The sequence below is a fragment of the Apaloderma vittatum genome, unplaced genomic scaffold (genome assembly GCF_000703405.1).
Source record: "Apaloderma vittatum isolate BGI_N311 unplaced genomic scaffold, ASM70340v1 scaffold16641, whole genome shotgun sequence".
NCBI classification, from domain to species: domain Eukaryota; kingdom Metazoa; phylum Chordata; class Aves; order Trogoniformes; family Trogonidae; genus Apaloderma; species Apaloderma vittatum.
The window spans coordinates 95,820-110,942 of NW_009699852.1; the positions used below are offsets into that span (position 1 = coordinate 95,820).

Sequence of the window (15,123 nt, forward strand, 5' to 3'; positions counted from 1 at the left end):
AAATTTGTTAAAATGTTTAAATTCATGTCATTAATTTATCTAAACCTCCCCATTTCCCGAAGTCTTCTGCTTAGTCTACTCCTTGCCTAAAATAAACTTCCTAAGCCCTAAAAAAATCCTGTCAGAAGCACAAAATAAAAAATCCTGAGTTGTTTTCTCCTCCCACCGTCTAACTTGTCGATATTCACTCAACAGACATAATTTTTGCCTAACAGCAGGTAAGAATTCTTCAGATGCAAGGAACTAACATCCAAATCCTTGGTGCCGATGTAATTTCATTTGGAATATGTAACAATTTTAAAGAAGAAAGAGGGAAGAAGAGAAAGAGGGAAGAAAAGATTATGCAGTGCAAAACATTACAAGCAGAATAACTGAAATGCATGATGTGGTTAACAGGAAACAGTTAAATGTTTCCCAAATGTTAAATGTTTCTTCAGGAAAGAGTTAAATGTTTCCCAAAGCGGACTAGTATAAAGAGAATTTGTATCTGTCCCCCAGTGTCAGTTACCTGTCCCTTGGAAGAGCTGTCCAGGCAAGGCTATGGGATGTTCCTGCTGATGCAACTCCATCTAAACCACTTACTTTCTTCGGTTTAGTAATGGGACCAGTAGAGTTTCCCTGACCACACTGTCCCATTGAATTGTTACCCCAAGCATACACTTCATTATCTATAAACACAAAAAAGTAGAAAACAAAATGTGAGACACAATCACTTTTGATCAAGAGGAGAATAATGTATTTTTACACCTCATTCCTCTTACCATGAGAAAGTGCCAAGCAGTGACTGTCACCAATCGAAATATCAACTATTCTTGTAGCAGCCAGCTCTTCAATAAGCTTGGGCCTGAGAGCAGTTGCCTCTGAAGAGCCACAGCCAAGGCACGCACCACAGCCCCAGGCATAAACCTAGAGTAAACAAACCACAAAAGATCAGCATGTCAGATTTGTGTTGCTGGTGACCGTGAATTAGCAAAATACCAAATAACCACTTGTACAACAATTGCGATTATGCTTTCAACACTACTTGCATGATTCTAATTTAAATCTCATATAATCTATGTCTCTTCCCCCCAGCCACTTAGATCACTGGCCACAGAGCACATCAGTGGGGAGGTCATTTCAAGAAAAGAATCTGCTACAGTAAACTTCAACATTCCAAATCCATACTTGAAAAAGTCATTGCCTTTGAATCACGGTGGGATGCAGGGGAGGGGTCAGTTAGGTTACTGGATTACACGGGCATACAAATTGACAGTAAGGGCCCTGGCATTTATCTTCAAGCTCTCCTGAAATTAGAAATAAAACTTCCAGATTAACACCTATAATCTAAAATACACATCCGTTTTATAAAACTATGAAATCACTTAACTGCCTGTTTCGATTAGTGCATTAAAAATTACAAGCATTTCACTGCTTTTTCCTTCCAGAACCTCTAGAATCCCACTTTGCTTTCCGAATCCAATTTCATTTTGCAGGGCTTACATTTATTAACCTAAACCCAACTGATCTTCTGTGTCCTGGGTTTAGCTAAAACCCCAGTTCTGTTTAGTGATCTTTACTTTCCAGTTTAGTGTCTTCTAAGAGGCTGCACTTTCTGACGTTTGCAGCACGTTTCTGCAGACAGTGTCTGCTGCTGGCAGTGATCACACCTGGTGTTACAGTCACTGCCTGGGACTGGGATGCAGAAAGGCTTTGGCTGATACTTATTCCTGTGGTGACCAAGGCCACTGCTGGCTCCTGTGTGCCACGCTGGGCGTGCTGGGTAGTGAGAGGGGTCACAAGGAAGTAAAAGGTGGCACCTCTGGGGGGTAACAGACAGGACAGGTGACCAGCGAGAGTATTCCATCCCATATACGTCATATTTAGTATAAATCGAGTGATCACGAGAGTTTCGTCCTTTTTCTGCAATGGCCGGTGTCCAGAGAGGACTCCACCTGACCTCCTGCTTTTGACCCGGATCCTGAGTTCCCGAATCCAGCTCCTGTATCCAGCTCCCACCAACGCTGAGCCTGGGGCTTCCCCAGTGCCTCCTGTTCCACAGCACCAGTGGGGACTGATATCAGGGGAGGGAGTCGGGTTCGATATTGGGCTAATATATATAGTTGTGTATAGTTCTTTATTTTTATTACTTTTATCATTCCACTATTATTTCTACTGTTTCATTAAAGCTGTTCTAGTTTTTCTTCTCTAACCCGCATGTCTCTCTGCCTCATTCCCTTTCCCTTCTCATTTGGGGTGGAAAGGGGAGGGTTAGGGAGCGTCTGTCCGCGTTAGTGGCCGGGCCCGCCCAACTTGTGACATTCTGTCACTAAACAAGACTCTGGAAAAGTGTAATTTATATGACTCTTCAGCACACTTTTAACTGCTCTAGCATATTAGGATCTCAGTACTTTAGTTAATCTCTAATCAAGAACTCTACTGATATTTAAATACTAGCTGAATATTTTCTCAACTGCCAAAACAATGAATGCTGAAATAACGAACCCAGACCATCTTGATCAACTCTTACCCTTTGAGTGAAAACTTGCTTTTGCTTACCTGCCCTGTTGATGTCAAGGCAAGTGAAGACTGACTCCCAGCACAAACTTTTCGAATAAACATTCCCTGCAAGGCTTCTATAACTTTAGGTTTATACACTCTATTTGTATCACCGTGACCAAGTTTTCCTACAAAAGGAGAAAACACAAGTGGAAGGCATTTTCAATACAAAAGAATTATTTTTTGATTTCCAAAACCACCAGAGTATATTTTAAAAATTAAAACTATACTACAATTTTTATAAAACTTACTGTCTTTTATTTGCAGCAGTTACAGTCTTCAGGAAATTTATATTTATTATAGTGTAATAAAAAAAATGAAATATTATTTCTCTGTATACACATTATTCATTGCCTGTTGCTTAATTACTAAAGTCTTCCAAAGCACTACACTTTTTCATATTTGGCAAAAAAAGACTACTTTATAAAGTGACTTCAAAAAAACCCAACTTTTCTCCAGGTTTCTCTAACAGCTGTGTGCATTTGTATAAGCATTAATATTCTTTTGTTCTTCCTTTAACTTTCACTTGAAAACAGGCGCTCTTGCCCATAACGTCACCCTTTTCAGTCAATAACCTCAAAACCATGGACCATGTCAGCATGTTGACATAAAAACACCCCTCAAAAGAAAGAGAAAAATCAAAATAAAATACGATATATACCACAAAGAGTGGTAATTTCTACAAACGGTATGCTTTGACTCATGTTAGCTTAGCTTTTGTACAACAATATTTTAGTAATATTAATTAATATCCAAAAGCTAAATTGTTTGTAATTTACTGGTTAAGATACCTGTCCTGTTAAAAACTGATCTGTCAAGTGAAACTACAAAAAGGAAGAGAGGTGTGGCAAAAATTCTCTATGTGCACGTCAGAGCGAGTTTTTGAATGAAATTCAAATTCCTACCCAGATCTATTAATCATTGATTTGATTATGAGATTTCTGTAGTCTGCATTTTCCTCTTTTCTCACCCTAGGCCAGGAAGCACTACTACAGCAGTCTTAATGTGAGGTTTATTTTTTATCTGGCAGCATAATCAATGCTACCTAAATACAGTAATAACAGAAAATGAGTGAGTCTGTGTTCGACAAAGCATTTATCAGCAATGAAGGTCAGACAGATGTTTCTTCAAGAGGCAGCTGAAAGTCAACAGTTTCTAGTACGCGAATATAGTTATTGCCATATCAAATGAGGGAGGTTTTTTGAAAGTTACCAGGCAGAGTCTTTCTTGCAGAATTGTTTATGCACTCATGGGAGTTTTCTGCTATGTGAAACCCTCCTTCCTAATAACCTTTTTTCAAGTCTATAATCTTGCAGCTAAACTTCAAACGTTTGATTTAGATTTTACCAAAATCCTTTTCCTTAACAGGCACCAAATGACAAAAAAAGCACCCAAGAAACTGGAAGGAGCACTGAGGCTACAACATAGATGGAGTAAGGTGAAAATTACTATCAAAACGTTAGCTTTACCTACCATTGTCTCCTCCTCCAAACGACCATACTGTTCTCCCATCTTTGGACAGTGCTATTGTGTGTGAACTGCCACAAGAAACCTCTCCAACATTGCTAATATCCTTTACTAAGGTTGGAATGTTGCGGCTGTTGCTGTCACCGTGACCTAAGAAAAAAAGAAAAACATATTTTCTTTTTGTGAAGATTTAAGTTCTATTTTCAGTTTGTAATTTCAGTGAGATTTTGAAAAGCCCATGTACATTATTTTCATCAGAAATTATAATTTCTGCCCATTTTGCGGGAAGATTTGTGGTAAGGTTTGTAAGAGATCTATAGAAATGTTAACAAACATTTCACTTTTACAAGACATACTCCAGAATACTAGTTCACACCTTACTGTCACTAAATTATAAGACTATTTTCTACCAAGCAATAAAACCTTCACCATCACTAGATCATGTTTATCTAGAATTCTAGTTCATCTAAAAAGTCTATTGTTTACATCTGAGTGGCAGTAGAAAAAAATAATAGAATCTTTATAAAATTAACTGCATTAAAATCTTAAAAGAGTCTCTGCACTGGTTTTAACATAGTTTTAATACGCCTGTGCACACATGTGCATGTGTATATGTATTCATAGAGGACAATAAGAGAACAAGGCAAACACATGTACGGTATCATTCCAAAACACAGGAATTCTTCCAAAAGCATCTCATGAAATTTTAAAATTACCTAATCTCCCAAAGTCTCCTTCTCCCCACGTATATAGCTCTCCATCTTCTGTAACAGCAGCGCTATGTCTGTATCCGGCTGATACACACACAACCACCTACATAACACGCAAAAATAGAAGTCAAGTTTTTACACAAATAGAACAGGAAGTTTCAAAGCTTATGAAAGTCAAGTTTCAGGAGCAGTCTACGTAAATTACTTGTAAACTCATACAGACCCAGTACACGCACAAATTAATCTTTGCAAGTATTTCCTAAGTGGAAATCAGTACACAAAGACACAAGTTTATATATAAAACTGGTCGTGATTTACTCATCAAGCAAATTTAACATAATGATAATCTAGTTTTAGAGTGGCAAAAAGAAGCATCAGTTGATGTTCAAAACACTGGCTAAACCATAGGCAGATAGGGAAAAGAACGCCTTGTAGGACAATACAAGGCCACTTTTAAAATGAAGGCACTAAAAGTTGTGTATGAAACGTCCCAATGTTACAGCTAACAAAACCAACAACCTCCTGGAATGCCACTGCAGTTCAGCAAAAGCACACCAGCAAGCTCTTCTCTCAAGGCTATGAGAAGGTTTCTGACAACGCCACTGGCCGAATCACATGCCTACAGTCAACCCGAAGTTTTAGTGCCTTGCTGAAAGCAGACCCAGCTTCAAAGAGGAGTTCCGAAAGAATACAGAACTTATTTCTTCTTAAGATTTATATATTTCAAAATTTACACAACAATTCACACACAAATTTTATACAATCGAACAGAACAAAAATAGGTGTGCTATTATACAAAACATACCTTTCCTTGCAGAGGACCCTGAATAAGTTTGGGATACTTCTGAGTCGAACTATTTCCGTGCCCCAGTTTTCCATAGTCACCATCACCCCAGCTGAAGACTTCCCCTTCTGTTGTAAATGCTAAAGTGTGACCATCCGATCCTTTGGAAGATGATACTTTTTTAATAGACCTATGAGGCTCAAAAGTTAATTTTTTCAATGTGGACTGATTATTGGAGTCACCCAGTCCTAGTCTCCCATAGCTGCCTTTACCACAGGCTCTAACGGAACCATCCGTTGAAATAACAAATGTACAATATTGTCCAGCTTCAATCTACAAAAAAAGGGTTAAAGTAGTAAAAAAGAAAGGTTAGAGAAATGTAAAATTCAGATATAGGTCTAGAAGTCTGTACTTTTACAGAATGTCAGGTTTCTTTGCATAACCCTTTCATATAGCATAAACTATTTTTTCAAGGTAAAAGATTTAAACAGTGATCAATGTATTTCATTTATTTGCACCTTTTCTACAGATTACAGAACTCAGGCTGCCTTCAGATCTCCAAGACTCACGGATGGAAATGGACAGTCTTTGAGGATACCTTAATTTCTTAAGCTCAAAAAGACAAAGCAGCAGCTCAATAGAGCACTGTAGGTTTTGCTTAATTTTAACCAGTACCAAGTTGTAACATTACAGAAACATGCCAAATGCTAGGCGTTTCAATTACACAAACACCAAAGAAATAAGACCACAAGTTCTTAAGAAAGTAAGAACTCGCCTCTCTGAAAAAGTCTGCACAGCTGAAGAACAACCTAATAGCAAACAAACTCAATCATTTCCTATAGGAAACTTAACACCGTAAGTGCAAAGCAGGTTCACATCTCAAGCGTAAAGGCACTGCATTGTCCACATCATAAAAGGGCACAAAGCAGGGCGTAGACTGCACAGCGACAGCTCTATTCACTGTGAATTAACTGTGAATTAACAACATTTAATAGACAAATCCTACAAAGATTGTCAGTAAAGTTGAAAGAAATCTTTATCCCAGTGGCAAATCACATGCATATGTTACATGGGTGTATACACTACTATTTAAAGAGTAACCCGTTAATTCAGCTCACTCATTCCACTCTCCTGTATTAGTGAATTGTTTAAACAAAGGCGTTTTTTAATGCATAAACTTGCTTCATGATGCCTGGCCCTGTAGTCTACTGGCATAGAAACTGTATCAGTGACGTCAATACAAACAGTTTCAGAAAATGTATCTACACTGTTCAGTCACCAAAAAAATGCTTTTAGTTAAGTCAACATTGTAATGCCAGTATTGTAACAGAAAAGCAAACTGTTATATTCTGTGTCACACATCAACAGAAGCGCTCAGTCACAACTGCAGAATCTGTGACTGAGAGCAGAATGAGCACACCGTATATTGATTTTCAGAAAGCTAATTAAGGTTGCTGTGCCAGCAGTTAGCCCAGTTTGGACTTTTAAACCAGGCAACCTTGGTGTGAAAAAACCAGCGGAGAAGAAGATTGAGTAGTTAAGATACCTTTTAAACAACAGTAAAAAAAATAACTTCAGGCAAGCAAACTGGTCTCTGCACATACATTTCATGGCAAGTGAGATAATTCCATTGTTCTTCTTAACAAGGATATTGATCATCAAAAATGAAACAGAATGCTTTTCCCAGGCATGTGGTGAGATACTTTCAGTAAAATAACTTATGATTAGTTCTGAGCATTGTGCCTTCATCATTGTGCCTGACACCCTCAAACAAAGTACTATTTCTCAATTTCATCCTGTAACTATGAACCTGCTTGGCATTATGTAATTTACCACTGTAAATGTCACTCACCGTCTGTGCATCGGAAAAACTTGGAGCAAGCTTGGGCTGAAGTATTTTCTCTTGAGTTCCTTCTACCAATTGATGACTGCTGTTGCTACCCCAAACATAAACTTCACAGGTCTCAGAAACAATGGGCGCATCACCCGTTTGAATGCTATCCGGGCTGGCACATGTTCTTGAATAGTCTGATGCCATTCGACAAACCTATTAAAACGGGGGATTGGTTACACAGTAGCATTTTCTTCCATACAGTCATAATGATAAATGCAACTTTAATTTCTCCTCAATATGACCCTCTGCCTAAAACACAAATCACCCATTGCCATACGATCAGCTTGCCCGAATCAGTTTATTTCTCTGCATCTTAGTTTTTCCACATTTTTACGCCTTCCTCTTCCACTTCAGAATAACTCAGAGACAGGCCATACCCACATGCACACATCAGTCAGACAGGAGGGGGAAATAAACTACAATTAACTTAAAGTCAAGGTTCATTTAAAGACATACCTCTTCAAATAAACACAGAGCTGCCTCATAAAGAGAACACAAGCCATCAGACGTTCTAGTTGGCTCTCTCCATTGACTTCGATCAGCTGATGATCCCTACAATTTTTAAATGTTATTATTATGAGAAAAATAGCAACAGAGCACCCGTACTGTTCTTAAGCAACATGAAAAGCTCTTTAAGTATAAGCAAACTACCTTTCTCCCCTGAGTTTTGATATCTGCATACACTTCAGGATAACAAAAATGTGACAAATGCTATTCAAACATTCTTATTTACTAATTTTTGGAAAAATAACTGGGTTTGGAGTTAATTTCACCTATTAATGCTTTGTTCTGAGATTCATGTCACTTGGTTTTAGTTGAAAGTAATTATTATTTAAAAATTACTAGTCATAATAATTTCTGTGTTTATCTATCTTCTATATTTTGGTCTCTAATTTCATATCTAGTCCAAAATCAACAACACATGAAGTTGTCCATCAGGATATTCAAATTAATTCAGATCCTGCCACTGCCATTCTCTTCTCACAGTCCCCATTCTGTACGTTTTTTCAGTTTTTAGAACATATGTTTATTAGCAAGCATTACAAGCCTGAACACTCCAGGGAAACGGTCATTTCTTGTTTTAGTCTATGAAGCAGAAGCTTGCTTCACCTTCTGATTCTGTATTTCACAGTGATTTCATCACTTTAAAAAGAATATTCACCTGGGACCAGAAGTAAACACTCAACACACAAAGCAGTGTGCCATACTTCCAAACAATTTAGCTCATTTTCTTATCGCATTAATGTGTGAGCAGTAGCAAAAACACTAAACAGCTCAAATCTTGCTGATTCTCCAAAGACACACAAGTTAACTGGAAAGTAGGAATGTCCAACATAAATGAGCTCAAACATGAAACAAGGTGTACTGCAAAACTTTTAATTCTAAACAAATTCAGCAAAGTAAGCCTTAAAAACAGCTCCATACTTTCTAACTTTTTTTGTTATGAATTTATACGCAGTAAGTCCAATCAAGTATGTCCTTGGTTCTCTTCCTGAAGTTAGAGCCTAATGCCAAAAGTAACAACACAGGGATTGCTTTGCTGTTTCATCTTTACGTATGAGAAAACGGGTGGGCAGAGAGGGAGAGAAAGAGATGGTGGGTAACAAAGAAAATAATGAAGAGTGATTCACAAAAATACCCCTTTTTTAACATATTAACTACTCAGCAAACTGGCATTCAGTGTTGAAACACTCTTTAAAGTTAAAAATTCAACTAGGTCTGCAATGCAGAAAAACCAAAGCTGGTATACTTACCAAAGATCGTCGCATCTGTGTTAATATACTCATGAAGCAATCAAAGCTGATCATCCCTTCTGGACTTTGCAGCAACTTGGTTTTCTCCATGGTGTTTACTACAGCTGAAGCACCTAAAGCCATTTCTATCCACTCAAGAAGGTATCGCAAGGAACCTCGTTGGGCAGCCAAACCAAGAAGCAATTCAGAGGCTAATCTACGACCTAAAGTGTCTGCCCCAGAGTTTGGAATTGTTACTCCTTTAAGAAATGTTGTTACTTGTGATAAACAGTCCAAACCCATTGGTGGAATCTTGCTTTCATTTGCTAAAGATAATGGTGGTAAAGAGCTCACGACTTCTATTGCAGTATGGATAACATCATTGCAAAGACTGAGGCCAGGTCCCGACGTGGGCATCATCCAACTTTGTCTCAGCAGTGCAAATAACAAGCTCAATCCAGTCCGAACCCCCATTTCTATGAGTGCATCTGTACTTGACCTAGGACGTTCACTCACAGAATGCACATCTGTAGATCCAGAACTGCTTTCCGGCGAATGCTGCTGTTGTTTCACCTTACCCTTATCATGGTATTTATTAGAAAGTGCATAGAAGACACGCTGCAACACAAGGAGACGTTTTCGAAGCGCTCCAGCAAACGGAGAGTCTGAGCACACCATCTTTGCCAGTGCCAGCTGGCTGCTAAGAAGGGCATCCAAGTAGTGGTCCTGTTCATCACTAGATAGAGATTCCCGCTCAAAATCTGGTAACTGAGGTCCTTTGAGGCACAGAACCTGCTGGGGCAATGGCACTACTTCTTTATTGCTGACTAACTTAGCATACAGGATAGAAACTCCCTCCCTTGTTGCAATAGATTCACTGTCTTCTGTGATCCAGGAGCTGTTGAGATGTTCAAGCCATTTCAGCTTCACAGGTGGAACCATAGCTGCCATGTTGGTTTACTCCTTTGCCATTAGTCCTGAAAATGAAAATAAACTGTTAATACATGCGCAATATTATCTACAGAACTTACTACTCACACTAGGGCAAATCCTACTAATACTTTAAGAAAGCAAGTAACAAAAGATTAACCACCACGCACTACCAAAGGTCCACTGTTGTACCCATATAAGTGCTGCAACCTGGAATTCAGATCGAATACTCACAGAGTAGTTAAGAAGTACAAAAAAGATGGTTTGCAGATTAATTTTTATCTTAATTTTAAACAAGAAGTGTATGTGTATGTGCAACTTTCTTAACATGATGTAAGAACTATAGTGTAAGGATTTTCTAAATTCATATATGCAAAAATTCGCACAAAGCAAATTCTGCTACATTTCAATAAAAATATGCTTTTAATATTCTATAGAAAAAATAATATTCTCTTTACAGACAGCAAAACTGAGGTCAAAGACTTCAAAAAATGCACAAGATCATCCACAACTCTGTACCAGTGAATGAAGTACCAGTGTAAATCTTCATTTTACAATTAACCAGACTACTAATTCAGGCCATAACTAAGGGCTCAACTTGACAAACCCATTTTTAAGTCCTGCCCTCACAAGCTACTGTTTCTCCTTTCTAAGCTAAGGTAATGGTCTCCTTTTAATCCATGACAGAATATCAAACGGAAACCAGGACAGACAGCTTGACTGCTAGAGTGGCACATATTTACGTCCTACTCTATCAGTGAATAGGCTCTTCAGAGCCAAATACATGCTACAACTAGTCTAAATAAATTCACAGTATCAAAAATTACGTATTACATTACATTAATATATTGTACAATGTCTATTCAAAGCTTTTAGGGAAGATTTCTAAGGAAGGGATCACTAACAATAGGGAGGTAAAGAGAAAACTTAATAAAGCAACACCACTGGTTTACCATGAAAGCTCAAACTGATCACCAAACCCACCTGAGTGCTTACAACATTCTTTCAAAATAAAGACACCAATGAACTTGAGAGTTCTTTTTTTTTTTCCCCTGATTATTTCAGGGGAAAAAAAAAAACACAATATGTAAAGCAGGGGAAAATCAAGTTAGCTTTCAGTTAAGTTTTGAGAGATCTCTATCTTCTAACCAACGATCAAACATTTCAATCATTAAGTTGGTAAAACACCACTGCAAGGTGCCCAGGCACTTCTGTCACTGTAGATGAGTATGTTACATGGGAACAACCATATGTAAGTGAGTAGTAAGATTAATAGCTTCGAATTTAGTAGTAAAACATGCAAGCTTATACATTTACGGAATAGTAAATTCTCTCATTAGTAGAGAATCTATTATCTGGAGAATCAAAAGTAGAAGAATCCAGTGAATCACAGAAGGATGATCAGTCATCATGAAATAAAATACAATCCTGAGTAGCAGTAACAAGTATTTTCAGAATAGTTACAGAAGGGAAGCATTTTTTACACCATTCTATGAAATGCTAATCCATTGTATTAACCAGCTGGATTTTTGCCACTTATATCCTGACCTCTTTAAACACTGACACTGCATCATGCAGAGAAAATGATTATTCCTTTGATGTGCCCTAACAAAGAATCTAGTCTGAAGGTAAGACTAGGAGTGTAGCTTTTCAGCACAGTAGGTCAAAATAAATACCTAATAAAAATAAAATAAAATGAAATCTGGTCAATAAATACAGTAGAGAAAAAAAAGCGTATGGAGGAGAGTGGTGAAGCAGCCAAAAGGAGAATATGAGTATAAGAACAAATGGGTACGAAACAATCACAAATTAAACTGAGACACTCAGAAGTTTGTTCCTCGTTAAATCCTGCAATAAGTTTCTAATGGAAATAGTAAACTCATGTGAAATGGAGGACAACAAATTCTGATATACAACACAAAGTTTTTCTAGTCTCATGTTGTTATCTAGGAAAACATTTCAGGCTACCAAAAAGATCTTCTCTGAGGAGATTTCTATCACAAAGATAAATCCTAAGTAATCTGCCTCAAAAACACAAGGTGCAATTTGTTCTAATTTAGCAATACTTAGAATTATAATTCAAGTTAATTGCTTTTAAAATTTATTTAAGAAATGCCCAGCGCTGTCTAGGTGACTGCTCTCACACAGGTAGCTAAGGACATCTGGGAGGAAACTGTTTCACACAAATGCAGCAACGCATTTCTTCTTTGCCATGATATACATCTCGCCATAATTCACTTCCAAGTACTACAGAATTGTGTTTTAATGTTAGTAACCACAGTTTTAATTTACCTGGCTACTATTTTTAAAGCACACATGAACAAACTTTATTTCACAGACAGAGCAATTCAGGATTTAGATCTGAAGAACTAAAAAGCTGCAGAATTGATAAGCGTATGTCAGCATTACGATGATTTATATCTGCACTGCATTATACAGGGGGGGACCCTGCCCTCATCTTCTGATATTTTATAAGGATAAAGGAGGTTAGCCCAATGGGTTAGCTATTCTGAGAAAAAATGTCAACTGTTGAACAGTCCACATCTCTCTCACAAGAAATCCCATAGACCAAATACAAGTAAATACAACTGACATTACTCTTCCAAGCATAAAGCAATGACTACAGCTCCTATACTATATATATTATTTCAAGCTCAGAAACAGATGTTGGTATTCCTCTAAAAATTATTCTAACTGAAACCATTACTGTATGCTGCCAGTACCCAGAGTCAAGCTGCTGCAGAGTCCTGTGTTTGCATGGTCTAGAAGCCTTGGCCTACCTGAGGCGAAGCTGAGGCACAAACAGAGCTTGTATTAGCCCAGCTCCTCGGAAGGGCTTATTAGCTCAAGTACAGCACCACGCTGATACAGCCATACCCTGTTTACAGCACCCGAGCTAGTTCACTTATCTTGCTGGAGCATGTGTCATAAAACTTTTCAATCCATGTTTTCTCACTATTTCCTTTAATTTTGCGATTTCAGGCTGCTGTGCCAACAGTTAAGACTGAAAAAAAGGAATGCAATATAGTTTAGAATAACTTATCCTTTGGCATATCCTGCTACTTAAAAATGAAGCGAGGATTTCATCGCCAGATCCTATTCATACTTCTGGATCAGAACTGTGGCACAAGTAGGAGGAATCTATAGAAGACTGTAAGTGCAATGTGCATTGAGCATTTCATATTTGTATGCAGCCCACAGATCTCAAAGACTGTCTGCTTTAATGCCTTGCTATTTTTATTGTTCATTTCCAATCTAGCACCATTTTAGTATTTCAGAGCATTGGAACTGGATATAGTATACTTTTTTACTGACTTCAATGTCTGTATTCCAATAAATTGTATTTTTTATTCTTGTTTTGCTTGCTTGATACTTTTACCCTCATAAACACACTATTTTCAGTATACAGCTTTTGAACTCATCCATAAAAATGTAAACCACAACTACATTCACGAGAAATAACAATGAAGTCATTAAAGTCAACAGTGTTCCTTAGTTATCATTTATACAATGTTCAAGTACTGCAAAAGTAAAAAAAATAAACCAATGCCCCAAACAACTAATTCCAAAAATCAGCACTGAATTTGAAAAGCTTCTCTGAGCCAAGAACACAGACTGATAACAACTTGTTGAGTCTAGGGGTCTTCTAAGTCTGAGAATATTTTCAAAAATTAATAAACAAAAGAATGTTATGCTTGCAAAAAGACACCTGAGTTATTAATTTTAATGCTGATAGCATTTAGAAATCCAGTTTCTTCAAGAAGATTCTTGATGTCACCTGTAAATTTTGTCAAGCTAACTTATAGTTGAATACGCAAGAAGGAAATAGTAAATATGCAAAGCAAAAGAGTGCTTTCAAAAAAAAACGCTCTTTTTAAAAGAAGTATTTTTTAAAATAACCCACAATTTCTTTACTTCCTATTGTATAAAACAGATTTGACTCCTGTTTTATAATCATTAACCATGGGCTACATAGTTTCTAAACGATCAGTTTCTGTTCTTTGATCCTTCAATTGCTAATGTATTACAATTTCACCAAAAAGTTATATAATATTCTGAACAAGAGGTTTGTGTTCTTCAGCAGTCTGAGCCCTACTGGATGTAACCTTAAATCCCTGGGGGTTGGAGGGAATCGCTCTGCCATCTAGTGAGAGAATGGGCTTACTACAGCTGTAATTCTGTGTGCGGGATAACACATAACCAACCCAAACTTTGTTCTCTCTCCATCTTGACATTTCTCACTTAAAAAAAACCAAAATCGGAGAACTATACTACAGCTCTTTTGCCAATATATTCACCAAAAAGCACATTCTGTGCTATTAAGTGTCTGCTTTTATTCCAGCCATATTCTCCCTATAACAGATTAGTCCCTTCATCAAAACCTTAGTGCGCCTTGCCCAAGTAACTTTAGCTGTATTACAGCAGACAAAATCCTTACACGTCTATCAGACAAAAACTGGAGCCGCAACTGTTAACTACCGTTCAAACGCAGTGAGCATTCTTTGCATTTTAGACACACTTTCTGTTCACTCACACTACAGAACACCACCAGCTTAGCTTCCAAGTGACACAGATGGCTATTATGACATCCAGGACCTTGTCCATGAAGCAAAAGACGACGATCATTAGTCAGGAAGGATTCGCTAAATACTGTCTGATCTGAATTGCATCTGTAAGGCCAATGAATTCAGCTTCCAAACTCCAGTTGCCAGTGATAAAGTTAGCACCTTCTCAGGAGGCAATACATGGGGATCTTAGCTACATCAACAACTTCCCCGAATAAAGACTCGCTCATTTGATTTATGCTATGCGTACACCAGCTATTCTTCTTTCAGAAATTTCAGAACTTGTTCATGTACCTCAAACGTGCAAATACTGCTCCTCTTCCTGAAATCTGATAGATTTTTTCTCTTCCCCTTGCACGCGACTCAAAAAACAGAGACCGAAGCTTGAATCCGAGCTCTTTGTAGTGATCTACTCTCCTAATGCAACTTTCAAAACAAAATTGTAAGTCCATCTTGAAAAAAAAAAAATATTTGATATGACAGGTAGCAGTCTTTAACCAGA

At 37.6% G+C, this 15,123-nt stretch overlaps 1 protein-coding gene across 1 annotated transcript in view; it reads right to left on the minus strand.

Annotated features, from left to right (window-relative positions):
- The window catches only part of HERC1 (HECT and RLD domain containing E3 ubiquitin protein ligase family member 1), a 76,567-nt gene extending 66,490 nt beyond the window's left edge, over positions 1-10,077 (minus strand). Inside the window, exons 1-9 of the mRNA XM_009878571.1 lie at positions 9,148-10,077; positions 7,850-7,945; positions 7,352-7,546; positions 5,521-5,832; positions 4,722-4,818; positions 4,012-4,155; positions 2,539-2,666; positions 762-906; positions 509-668 (exon numbers count right to left, since the gene is read on the minus strand). Coding sequence (XP_009876873.1) covers positions 509-668; positions 762-906; positions 2,539-2,666; positions 4,012-4,155; positions 4,722-4,818; positions 5,521-5,832; positions 7,352-7,546; positions 7,850-7,945; positions 9,148-10,077 — 2,207 coding nt within the window. The remainder of the gene's footprint in view (positions 1-508; positions 669-761; positions 907-2,538; positions 2,667-4,011; positions 4,156-4,721; positions 4,819-5,520; positions 5,833-7,351; positions 7,547-7,849; positions 7,946-9,147) is intronic.
- Positions 10,078-15,123: the final 5,046 nt, after the last annotated feature.